At 48.3% G+C, this 13,260-nt stretch overlaps 1 protein-coding gene across 5 annotated transcripts in view; it reads right to left on the bottom strand.

Annotated features, from left to right (window-relative positions):
- Positions 1–5,981: 5,981 nt before the first annotated feature.
- LOC121292213 (intraflagellar transport protein 43 homolog A) overlaps positions 5,982–13,260 on the bottom strand; it is a 50,503-nt gene continuing 43,224 nt past the window's right edge. For 4 of the 5 annotated variants that reach the window (XM_041213903.1, XM_041213906.1, XM_041213907.1 and 1 more), the window contains 4 exons: positions 10,563–10,635; positions 8,556–8,631; positions 6,738–6,800; positions 5,982–6,233 (listed from right to left, as the gene is read on the bottom strand). In XM_041213903.1, coding sequence (XP_041069837.1) covers positions 6,108–6,233; positions 6,738–6,800; positions 8,556–8,631; positions 10,563–10,635 — 338 coding nt within the window. In that variant the 3' untranslated portion in view covers positions 5,982–6,107. The remainder of the gene's footprint in view (positions 6,234–6,737; positions 6,801–8,555; positions 8,632–10,562; positions 10,636–13,260) is intronic. The other variant, XM_041213904.1, reaches the window with a different exon arrangement.

The raw sequence follows: 13,260 nt of genomic DNA, 5'->3' as shown, positions 1-13,260 counted from the left end.
GTCTAAGTAGATAACATCCATTGGCTCTCCTTTGTCTAACCTACTCGTTACCTCCTCAAAGAATTCTAACAGATTTGTCAGGCATGACCTCCCCTTGATGAAACCATGCTGACTTTGCCCTATTTTATCATGCATTTCCAAGTATTCTGAAATCTCATCCTTAATAATGGACTCTAAAATCTTACCAATGAGCAAGGTCAGGTTGTGGGTTTGGAAGATGTTGTCTAAGGAGCCTTGGTGAGTTCCTGCACCTGGAGTATTCTATACAGTTTTGGCCTCCTTACATACTACTGTGACTGTATGTCAGTGGTGGAGTGAGTGAATGTTTGTGGATGGGTTGCCAATCAAGCGGGCTGCTTTGTCCTGGATGGTGTCAAGCTTCTTGAGTATTGTGGGAGCTGCACTCATCCAGGCAAGTGGAGAATATTCCATCACACCCCTGACTTGTGCCTTGATGGTGGGCAATCTTTTGGGAGTCAGGAGGTGAGTTACTCATCACACAATTCCCAGCCTCTGACCTGCTCTTATGGCCATAGCATTTATGTGGCTAGTCCAGTTCAGTTTCTGGTCAATGGTAACCCCCAGGATGTTGATAGAGGGATTCAGTGATGGTAATGCCATTGAATGTCAAGGGGCAATGGTTAGATTCTCTCTTCTTGGAGAGGTCATTGCCTGACACTTGTGTGGCGTGAATGTTATTTGCCACTTGTCAGCCCAAGCCTGGATATTGTCCGAGTCTTGCTGCATTTGGACATGGACTTCTTCAGTATCTGAGGAGTTGCGAACGGTGCTGAACATTGTGCAATCATCAGCGAACATCCCCACTTCTGACCTTATGATGGAAGATCATTGATGAAGCAGCTGAAGATGGTTGGGCCGAGGACACTACCCTGAGGAACTCCTGCAGTGAAGTCTTGGAGCTGAGATGACTGACCCCCAACAACCACAATCATCTTCCTTTGTGCTAGGTATGACTCAAACCAGTGGAGAGTTTTCCACTTGATTCCCATTGATTCCAATTTTGCTAGGGCTCCTTGATACCACACTCAGTCAAATGTGGCCTTGATGTAGTGAGCTGAGCGGCTCTGGCGGAACACAAACTGAGTGCCTGTGATCAGGTTATTGCTGAGTAAGTGCTGCTTGATAGCACTGTTGATGACTCCTTTCATCACTTTACTGATGATGGAGAGTAGACTGATGGGGCGGGAATTGGCCAGGTTGGATTTGTCCTGCTTTTTGTGGATAGGACGTACTTGGGCAATTTTCCACATAGCCGGGTAGATGCCTGTGTCGTTGCTGTAGTGGAACAGCCTGGCTGAGAATGCGGCAAGTTCTGGACCACAAGTCTTCAAGTACTATTGCCAGGATATTGTCAGGGCTCATAGCCTTTGCACTATCCAGTACCTTCAGCCGTTTCTTGATATACATGGAGTGAATTGAATTGGCTGAAAACTGGCACCTGTGATGCTGGGGACCTCTGGAGGAGGCCAGAATGGGTCATCCACTCGGCACTTCTAGCTGAAGATCGTGGCAAATGCTTCAGCCTTATCTTTTGCACTGATGTGCTGGGCTCCTCCATCATTGAGGATGGGGATATTTGTGGAGCCTCCTCCTCCAGTGAGTTGTTTAATTGTCCACCACCATTCACAACTGGATGTGGCAGGACTGCAGAGCTTAGATCTGATCCATTGGTCGTGGGTTCGCTTAATTCTATCACTTGCTGCTTATGCTGTTTGGCATGGAAGTAGTCCCGTGTTGTAGCTTCACCAGGTTGACATCTCATTTGTACTTGCACCTGGCATGCTCTCCTGCACTCTTCATTGAACCAGAGTTGATCCCCTGGCTTGATGGTAATGGTAGAGTGGGGGATATGCCAGGCCATGAGGTTACAGATTGTGTTCGAGTACAATTCTGCTGCTGCTGATGGCCCACAGCGTCTCATGGATGCCCAGTATTGAGTTGCTAGATCTGTTTGAAATCTATCCCATTTAGCACAGTGGTAGAGACAAACATGATGGAGGGTATCCTCAATGTGAAGTTGGGGCTTCATCTCCACAACGACTGCGCAGTGGTCACTCCTGCCGATACTATCATGGACCGAAGCACCTATGGCAGGCAGGTCGGTGAGGATGAGGTCAAGTATGTTTTTCCCTCTTGTTGGTTCTCTCACCATCTGCTGCAGGCCCAGTCTAGCAGTTATGTCTTTTAGGACTCAGCCAACGCGGTCTATAGTGCTGCTACTGAGCCACTCTTGGTGATGAACATTGAATTCCCACCCAGAGTACATTCTGCGTCCTTGCCCATCCTCAGTGCTTCCTCCAAGTGGTGCTCAACATGTAGGAGCACTGATTCATCAGCTGAGGGAGGGCGGTAATCAGCAGGAGGTTTCCTTGCCCATGTTTGATCTGAAGTTTCATGCGACTTCATGGGATCCAGAGCCAATGTTGAGGGCTCCCAGGGCAACTCCCTCCCGACTGTGTACCACTGTGCCACCAGCTCTGCTGGGTCTGTCCTGGACATACCCAGGGATAATGATGGTGGTGTCTGGGACATTATCTGTAAGATATGATTCTGTAAGACAGCTCTCCCAATTTTGGCATGAGTCCCCAGATGTTAGTTAGAAGGACTTTGCAGGGCTGACAGGGCTGATTTGCCGTTGTCAGTTCCAGTGTCTAGGTCGATGCCGGGTGGTCCGTCCGGTTTCATTCCTTTTTTTGACAAGTGTGGAGCAGTTTGATACAACTGAGTGGCTTGCTAGGCCATTTCAGAGGGCTTAAATGCTCTTAAATGAGTCAACCACATCGTTGTGGGTCTGGAGTCACATGTAGGCCAAACCAGGTAAGGACAGCGGATTTCCTTCCCTCAAGGACTGTAGTGAACCAGAAGGGTTTTTACAACAGTTGGCAGTGGTTTCATGGTCATTGTTAGGCTTTTAATTCCAGTCCCTACAGCATTACCCTGGGTCTTTGGATTACTAGTCCAGCGACAAATACACTATGGCCTCACCTCCCCCGTTACGGATAGCTGGGCCCAAGCACTGCTCCTGGTGATGCCCCACTAGTCACAGTCCGCCAACCTGAGAATGACCAGGTTATTCCTACTCTGTTTTCTGTCCATTAACTAATCCTCAATCCATGCCTGTACATTACCCCCAATCCCATGTACTCTAATTTTATTTACTAACCTCCTGTGTGGGGCCTTATCGAAAGCAGTCTGAAAATCCAAATACACCGATGGTTCCTCCTCATCTATTCTGCTAGTTGCATCTCCAGAAAAATCCAATAGCTTTGTTAAACATGATTTCCCTTTTATAAAGCCTTGTTAACTCTGCCTAATTCTACCATTATTTTTTAAGTGTCCATTTATCACATCTTTTATAATAGATTCTAGCTTTTTCCCTAGTACTGATGTCAGGCTAACAGGTCTGTCGTTCCCCACTTTCTCTCTCCCTCCTTTCTTAAACAGCGGGGTTACATTTGCTACCTTCCAATCTGCAGGAACTGTTCCAGATTCTATAGAATTTAGGAAGATGGTCACCAATGTATCCACTATCTCTCCAGCCACCTCTTCCAATGCTCTGGAGTGTAGACCATCAAGTCAGCAGGGGGGGGCAATGAGCAAAGCGGCAAGTGAGTCAGCGAGGGGGCGGGTCAGTGAGGGGGGGGGGGGCGGGTCAGCGAGCAGTGGGTCAGCGAGCAGTGGGTCAGCAAGGGGGCGGGTCAGTGAGCAGTGGGTCAGCAAGGGGGCGAGTCAGCAAGGGGGGGGCGGGTCAGAGAGCAGTGGGTCAGCGAGGGGCAGGTCAACAAGGGGGCGGGTCAGCAAGGGGGCAGGTCAGCAAGGGGGCGGGTCAGCAAGGGGGCAGGTCAGAGAGCAGTGGGTCAGCAAGGGGGCAGGTCAAACAGCAGTGGGTCAGCAAGGGGGCGGGTCAGCAAGGGGGTGCGTCAGCGAGCAGTGGGTCAGTGAGGGGGCGGGTCAGCAAGCGGGTGGTGAGCAAGTAGTGGCGAGCGTTCAAAGGAGAATGGACATGCAATGATGTCATCAGCAGCACTGTGCACGCGCCTACAGAAGGACTGGGTGGTGACTTCCTGTTCCAGGGGCACAGCCATGACATCAGCAGCACCAACTTCCTATTCCAGTGCGGTGACAAGAGATACAGTGGAAGCTTTGTCCATCTCTAATTTTGTAGCAAATTTGTTCGCTATCTTTTCCACTAGATGATGGTCTATAGACTACACCCAGGAGTGAGATGGTACCTCCACTATTTCTTAGCTTTAGTCAAATAGATTCTGTCCTTGACCCTTCTACACATCCTCTCTCTCTAGCACTGTAATATTCTCTTTAACCCCTCCTCCTTTCCTTTCTTCCCTTTCTTTTTTGAACACTATATAATCAGGAATATTTAGTACAAAGTCCTGCCCTCTTTTGAGACCTTTTTTTAATGTTCTTTTTACGTTCATTATCTGAGATTTGTGAATGATACCGAACATTGTGCGATCATCAGCGAACATCCCCACTTCTGACCTTATGATGGGAGGAAGGTCATTGATGAAGCAGCTGAAGATGGTTGGGCCGCGCGTACTACTCAGGAACTCCTGCAATGATGTCCTGGAGCTGAGATGACTGACCTCCAACATCCACATCTTCCTTTGTGCTAGGTATGACTCCAACCAGCAGAGAGTTTCCCCCCTGATTCCCACTGACTCCAGTTTTGCTCGGGCTCCTCGATGTCACACTCGGTCAAATGCGGCCTTGATGTCAGGGGCAGTCACTCTCACCTCACCTCTGGAGTTCAGCTCTTTTGTCCATGTTTGGATCAAAGCTGTAATGAGAAGTGATTTCAAGTGATCCTGGCAAAACCCAAACTGAGCATGAGTGAGCAGGTTATTGTTGTGTAAGTGCTGCATGACAGCAGTGTCGACGACACCTTCCATCACTTTGCTGCTGATCAAGGATAGGCTGGCCAGGCTGGATTTTTCTTGTTTTTTGTGGACAGGACACGCCTGGACAATTTTCAACATATGTGAAAGTGAAGGAGTGTGCTGTGTGCATGTGAGAGAATGTGAGAATGAGCGTGTGCGACCATGTGTGTACATGTATATGTGAGAGAGTGCAAAAATGAGTGTGTGTGACCGGTGTACATGTAGAGTGAATGTAACTGTGTGAATGTGTCAGAACGTGTGCAAGAGTGACAGTGTGACATAGTTTGTGACTGTGTGTGTGTGTGTATGTGTGCACGTGCGGGTGTGAGGGAGAGAGAGAGTTTGTGTGTGTGTATAAGAGGGAGTGTGAGGCTGTGTGTGTGTGAGTTTGTGTGTATGGGAGTGTGAGACTGTGTTTGTGTGTGAGTTTGAGTGTGTAAGAGAGAGTGTGTGTGAGAGAATTTGTGTGAGAGTTTGAGTGAGTGAGAGTTTGAGTGAGTGTGAGAGAGTTTGAGCGAGTGTGAGAGAGTTTGAGCGAGTGTGAGAGAGTTTGAGTGTAAGAGGGAGTGTGTGTAAGAGGGAGTGTGTGTAAGAGGGAGTGTGTGTAAGAGGGAGTGTGTGTAAGAGGGAGTGTGTGTAAGAGGGAGTGTGTGTAAGAGGGAGTGTGTGTAAGAGGGAGTGTGTGTAAGAGGGAGTGTGTGTAAGAGGGAGTGTGTGTAAGAGGGAGTGTGTGTAAGAGGGAGTGTGTGTAAGAGGGAGTGTGTGTAAGAGGGAGTATGAGTTTGAGTGTGTGTAAGAGGGAGTGTGTGTAAGAGGGAGTATGAGTTTCAGTGTGTGTAAGAGGGAGTGAGTGGGAGTGTGGGAGTGTGTGTGTGTGTGTGTGTGTGTGTGTGTGTGTGTGTGTGTGTGTGTGTTTAGGGCTGGCATTTTGAGCCAGGGCTTGGTGCGAACCTGATACTGCACGTTAGCATTTGGTGAGTGTAACAGCTCCATATACACACGCACACAGCCAGTTCACCACTCATCGCCACCCAGCTAATAAAGACAAACATGGAAATATAACAGGTATAAAAACACTTTCTACTTTTCAAGCTCTGGCATTTTAACATTAATATCCAAGGCAAATATCAGATCAAGCAAAAACTGCAACAATAGGTTGATAAACCAAAAGCAAGATTCCTGTTTCAATCAGGCTGGTGCAGACAACACCTTGGCTTCCTCCTCATCCTGCCCAGCACCATCCTCAGATTCAGTCAGTAGCTCTGAGGACACTTCAGTGAACAGATGATCCCAACTCCAGCATTCATCCTCCTGCTCAAATGCAAAACAGGAAGGGACAAAAATCAATATTGTAGGGATACTCAGAGCCTCCTCTTCAGCAGTGAATTATCTGCTGATCAAACCAATCAATCTAATCCCACTGTCAGCCCAAACTCCCAGGACAGGTACAGCACGGGGTTAGATACAGAGTAAAGCTCCCTCTACACTGTCCCCACCAAACACTCCCAGGACAGGTACAGCACGGGGTTAGATACAGAAAACCAGATTCACACTGTGATCCACATCCCAGTGAGAGTCAGTATCTTGAGGGCATTACGATTCCCCCAAAGGAATCCGGGGATTATTTTCCAGTCGCTTCCCACTCTCTGAACTGATACCAGTGGTCATGTTGTTAAACCGCTGTCCATCTCTTTTGGTCAGTCGGAAGGTGATGTTCTCTCTCCTGCCCATGCCCTGATCTCACCTTACACCCTAATGCACGCTCTCTGCTTCAGCTCTCATTTTCGCTGTTAATGTTTAGTGTGTCCTCAATCTCACCTCTCTGACCTCCTGCTCCGCCGATAACACACGACTCAGCAGTTTCAGATCAATATCTCCATCCTGTTAGAAACACATATATAATCAGATAAGTTCCACACACTCAGCAAAGGCAGTAGAGTTGGGACAGTGAATTAGAACAACTAATTGCACATTAACATACTCAAATGTTCCAAGGTGCTCCACAGGAGCATTTTCAAACAAAATTTAACACTGAGCCAGATGAGAAAATATTACATGGCCTAAAGCTTGGTCAAAGAGGTAAGATTTAAGGAGCATCAAGACAAGTAGACAGGAGGCAATGTTTAGATAATGAATTCCAGAGCTTAGGCCCAGGCAGCTGAAGGCACGGCCAGCAATGGTGGAGCAATTAATTTGGTGAAGCTCAAGAGGCTGTATTTAGAGCACAGCGATCTCAGAGGAACGTCTAGCTGGAGGAGATAGGGAGGGGCTAGGCCATGGAGGGTTTTGCAAACAGGGATTTGTTACCAGCCCAATTGATGTTAACACTAGACAAGTAAGATCCCAGAGTGAAACTTGGCTTGATAGGTCCTAATGTCTTATTAGAAACCATGGAGGCAAGTTACTAAACAAATTCACGGAATGTGATGAACTTTTAACACAGAGAATAAAACATTTATTAAGCAAGGAAAGTGAACCATATTACACCAGGCAAAAAGGTTGGAAAGATCTCAATACAAACAGATGACGATTCAAATTCATGCTATTCCTTTACCCCAGCAATATCTTTACAGACACACAAATCAGTTAAGAGTTACCACTCACTTGACACACAAAGGCTTCTCGCTCGGGAATGACACAGTTGCAAACTGTTTCCTTCCAGTGAATTCCCAAGCATTCACTTGACGCTTCTCACCCAACCTGTATCTCTCCCCGAGACACCCAAAACTGCATTCTATACTCAGTCTTCCTGTAGCACTCCTGCTAAACTGATCATTTTACTGAGTTCTACAATTGACTATTCAGTCAACTACTGCCCCAATAGCCTTGTAAGGCTTTCTTCTCAGACAGGTGAAAATCCTTGTCTTCACTCTCTGGCACACACTGAACTCTCTCTCTTGTCTTATCTCCGTGTCTGTATCTCTGGACCTCTGTGGGCAACAGTAAAGTTTTTTCTACTTTGTGTTTTCCTGCCCACAATCACTAAACTTTTAACCCATCTCTTTACCTTCAGGAGTTGTAAAACCTCATTAAAAATGCATACATACAAATGGCCATTTTACCTTTCTCATCACACAAATATATATTCAACTTAAAAATTATACATTGTTCATAACAGCTAAGATAAAATTGGTTCCCAATCCAGCAATGCTCAATGTAGATCACTGAGCCACTGAGATGCACAAGGGTGTTTGACACAGGGGAACACCACCTTCTGCAAGTTCCCCTTCAGCCACACACCATCCTGACTTGGAAATATATCACTATTTCTTCATGCTGGGTCAAAATCCTAGAACTCCCTCCCTAACAGCACTGTGGGTGTATCTAGGCCACATGGAGTGCAGCAATTCAAGAAGGCAGCTCACCACCACCTTCTCAAGGGCAAATAGGGATGGGCAATAAATGCTGGAATTGCCAGTGGCACTCACATCCTGTTAATAAATTTTAAAAACGGATGATGGGTGAACAGGACTTGCTGTGAGTCAGGATACGGGCAGCAGAGTTTTGGGTGAGCTCAAGCAGATGTAGGGTGCAAGATGAGAGGACAATCAGGAGAAAGTTGGAATAGTCTCTGCCTGAACTACACCATCCCCTCCCCCCCGCCCACCGCCATACTCTGGTAGCACTGACACTCACCAGGGTCTGGAAAGCTCCATACTTCATTAAGTCATTGTCCAGATCTCGATATGTCATCACTCGGTTTACCTGAATGCTGAGAAAAGGAGATGGGATTTAAGCTTATTTGCTGTATATAGTTATTTTAAGTTACTACTCCCCTTTTTAGCATGTCCTGTCAAGCTCTGTGAGTGACGTGCTGTCTGAAGTTGGTGCAGTTTTCAATATTGAGTGGGGTTGGCTGGAGTGATGGTGGGAGGTTTCTAGCTAGTTTTTAGGTAACATTCATTAGAATGCAAACACTTCCTCCATCGCTCATCAATCACAGTCTATTATCCCAATCCCATTCCAACCCAGCTCCCTCACTCCAATCCCACCCCAGCCTCACATTCCAACCTCACCGCATGACATCCCATCTCCACATTTCAATCCCAATCCATCCCAAATTACCTAATTCCACCCCAAGCTCTCACTCCAACCCCTCTTCTGCCTTAATGTCAATTCCTGAAAGTTTAATCACGTGACCTCCAGCTCCACCTGTCCCATCCCCACACTCCTTCCACTGACCATTGCAACATGTCCATTGTCTCAATATTCCCCTTCCCCAGCCAATCAAAAAGTTTATAAATTCTGTTATTTGATTGGATGATATATGAGCCATATGCTCCTAGCTCCAGTATTTTTATAACTAAGAAATAAAAGAATAAAAAACCCCAAATTTCTTCCTGACATATGTATTAGGAACAGGAGTAGGCCATTCGGCCCCTTGAGCCTGCTCCGCTATTCAATAAGATCATGGCTGATCTGATTGTGGCCTCAACTGTACTTTCCTGCCTGACTCCCAATCCCCTTTGACTTCCTTGTCAATCAAGAATCTATCTAACTCAGCCTTAAAAATATTCAATGACCCTGCCTTCACTGCTCCCTGAGGAAGAGAATTCCACAGACCAACTCACTCAGAGAGAAAAATTCTCCTCATCTCTGTCTTAAAAGGAAGACTCCCTCTTTTTTAATCTGTGTCCCCGAGTTCTAGTCTCTCCCACAAGGGGAAACATCTTTTTAGCATCCACCCTGTCAAGTCCCCTCAGGATCTTATATGTTTCAATAAGACCACCTCTAGTTCTTCCAATGGATAAAGGCCCAGCCTAGCCAACCTTTACTCATAGCATAATTCCCCTATCTCAGGAATCAGTCAAGTGAAACTTCTCTGAACTGCTTCCAATGTACTTATATCCTTTCTTAAATAAGACCAAAATTGCACACACTACCCCAGATATGGTCACATCAATGCCATGTCCTTTTGTAGCAAAACATCCCTACTTTTATATTCTATCCCCCTTGCAATAAATGCCAATATTGCATTTGCCTTCCTAGTCACTTGGTGTACCTGCATATTAACTTTTTGTGATTCATGTACCAGGACACCTAGATCCCTCTGTATGGTATGATTTTTCTCAGTGTGCTCACAGCAGTGTCAAGGAGAACCTGGGACAATATTGGCGGATTAGTGACCCCGAACTCTAATCCCAAAGTTCAGCATTCCTTTTTCCCCATTCACACTGATTGCCCAACCCAGCATGCCCCCATCCTCACCCAGAACCAACACCCCAACACACTGATCCCCAACCCCCACCAACACTGACCCCCATCCTCACCCAGAACCAACCGCGCCCACACTGACCCCCAACCCTGCTCACACTGACCCCCAACCCCCACTGATCCCCATCATCACCCACACTTACCCCAACCCCCACCACACTGACCCCCATCCCCACCCCCACTGACACCCATCACCACCCACACTGGCACTCATCCCCACCCATACTGACCCCCAAGCCCCAGCCACACTGACCCACAACCCCCACCCACACTGATCCCCAACCCCCACCCACACTGATCCCCAACCCCCACCCACACTCACCCCCATCCCCAGCCACACTGACCCCCACCCACACCCTGAACCCACCCCCACCCACACTGGCCCCCATCCCCACCATGAACCAACCTCACCTTTGAACCAGTGCTTACCTGGGGGGGGCTGCCACCTGCATGGCAAGATCCTCCTCCTGCACTTCCTCCAAGTCCGGGATAACAGGAATATCTGGAGCAGGGTTAGAATACACAACCAGTAAGTGCTCCACATGGGGCTGAACGGCAGGGTGAGTGACACAGGCAGTGAGTTCACACTCATCCATTCTCCCATAGCCCAAAGCTTATATGAGAAATGAGAGACAGCATGTTGCATGGCTATTCAACATTGGCTACCTCATTCCTATCTTCATGGAAAATGTACATTTTACACGTGTGTATTTGGGCATGTGCTTACACGTACACACACACTGACCTGTACAACACTTGGGTGTTCACTCTCTCTCTCTCCCACCTTCTCAGCAGTCCCAGACCTCATTCAGGCTGCATTTTCTATTCATCACACTGTGACACTGATGCCAATTACAAGCCCCCAGTATCCAACTGACAGGTTTAGGAGAGAACCACAAACACACAACTTTTGACTCAGTTGGCAGCATGTTCCGTCATTTCGTAAGCAGAGTGATGGTCAGAGTGTCAGTACTGAGGGAGCGCCGCACTGTCAGAGGGTCAGTACTGAGGGAGCGCCGCACTGTCAGAGGGTCAGTACTGAGGGAGTGCTGCACTGTCGGAGGGTCAGTACTGAGGAAGCGCTGCACTGTCAGAGGGTCAGTACTGAGGGAGTGCTGCACTGTCGGAGGGTCAGTACTGAGGGAGAGCTGCACTGTCAGAGGGTCAGTACTGAGGGAGAGCTGCACTGTCAGAGGGTCAGTACTGAGGGAGAGCTGCACTGTCAGAGGGTCAGTACTGAGGGAGTGCTGCACTGTCGGAGGGTCAGTACTGAGGGTGTGCTGCACTGTCGGAGGGTCAGTACTGAGGGAGTGCTGCACTGTCGGAGGGTCAGTACTGAGGGAGTGCTGCACTGTCGGAGGGTCAGTACTGAGGGAGTGCTGCACTGTCGGAGGGTCAGTACTGAGGGAGCGCCGCACTGTCGGAGGGTCAGTACTGAGGGAGTGCTGCACTGTCGGAGGGTCAGTACTGAGGAAGCGCTGCACTGTCAGAGGGTCAGTACTGAGGGAGAGCTGCACTGTCAGAGGGTCAGTACTGAGGGAGAGCTGCACTGTCAGAGGGTCAGTACTGAGGGAGAGCTGCACTGTCAGAGGGTCAGTACTGAGGGAGCACTGCACTGTCGGAGGGTCAGTACTGAGGGTGTGCTGCACTGTCGGAGGGTCAGTACTGAGGGAGTGCTGCACTGTTGGAGGGTCAGTACTGAGGGAGCGCTGCACTGTCAGAGGGTCAGTACTGAAGGAGTGCTGCACTGTCGGAGGGTCAGCACTGAGGGAGTGCTGCACTGTCGGAGGGTCAGTGCTGAGAGAGGGCCGCACTATCAGAGCATCAGTGTCATGGGTGCGCTGCACTAATGGAGGGTCAGTGCTGACAGAGTGCTGTACTTTCACAGAGGCAGTAATGAGGGAGCACTGCATTGTTGCAGGGTCAGTACTGAGAAAGTGCCACATTGTTGCAGGGTTGGAATGTCACGGAGTAGGTGAAGGTTGAGCGTGAGTACTGACTCTCTGACAGCGCAGCTCTCCCTTAGTAGTGACCGTCTAACAGTGCAGCACTCCCCCGATACTGCCCATGTGAATGTGCAATATTCACTCAGTACCGACCCTGCAGCAATGCAGTGCTCCCTCATTACTGCATCTGTGACAATACAGCGCTCTGTCAGCACTGACCCTCCATTAGTGCAGCGCACCCATGACACTGAGTATGAGGAACTGAGTGTGAGGATGTGAATGTGAGGAACTGTTTGTGAAGGCATATGTTTTATTTTTACTCGTTCATGGGATAACGGTGTCACTGGTTGGGACAGGATTTATTTCCCATCCCTAACAGCCCTTGAGAAGGTGGTGCTGAGCTGCCTTCTTGAACCGCTGCAGTCCATGTGGTGTAGGTACACCCACAGTGCTGTTAGGGAGTTCCAGGGTTTTGAACCAGTGACAGTGAAAGAACGGCGATATATTTCCAAGTCAGGATGGTGAGTAACTTGGAGGGGAACTTCCAGGTGGTGGTGTTCCCATGTGTCTGCTGCCCTTGTCCTTCTAGATGGTAGTGGTCGTGGATTTGGAAGGTTGTTTAAGGAGACTTGGTGAATTCTGCAGTGCATCTTATAGATGGTACACACTGCTGCTACTGTGCGATGGTGGTGGTGGGAGTGAATGTTTGTGGATGTGGTGCCAATCAATGGATGGTGTCAAGCTTCTTGAGTGTTTTGGGAGTTGCACTCATCCAGACAAGTGGGGAGTATTCCATCCCACTCCTGACTTGCTCCTTGTAGATGGTGGACAGGCTATGGGGAGTCAGGAGGTGAGTTACTCACTGCAGGATTCCCAGCCTCTGACCTGCTCTTGTAGCCACAGTATTTATATGGCTGGTCAAGTTTAGTTTCTGGTCAATGGTAACCCGCAGGATATTGAAACGGGGGATTCAGTGATGGTAATGCCATTGAATGTCAAGGGGCTATTCTTAGTTTCTCCCTTGTTGGAGAATGTAATTGCCTGGCACTTGTGTGGCATGTGTGTTACTTGCCACTTGTCACCCCAAGCCTGGATATTGTCCAGGTCTTGCTGCATTTGAACATGGACTGCTTCAGTGTCTGAGGAGTTGCAAATGGTGCTGAACATTATACAATCATCAA

This window comes from Carcharodon carcharias, chromosome 20 (genome assembly GCF_017639515.1).
Source record: "Carcharodon carcharias isolate sCarCar2 chromosome 20, sCarCar2.pri, whole genome shotgun sequence".
In the NCBI taxonomy this organism is placed as follows: Eukaryota; Metazoa; Chordata; class Chondrichthyes; order Lamniformes; family Lamnidae; genus Carcharodon; species Carcharodon carcharias.
The sequence above is the reverse complement of the archived record's forward strand: the minus strand, read 5'-3'. Positions and strand labels throughout refer to the sequence as shown.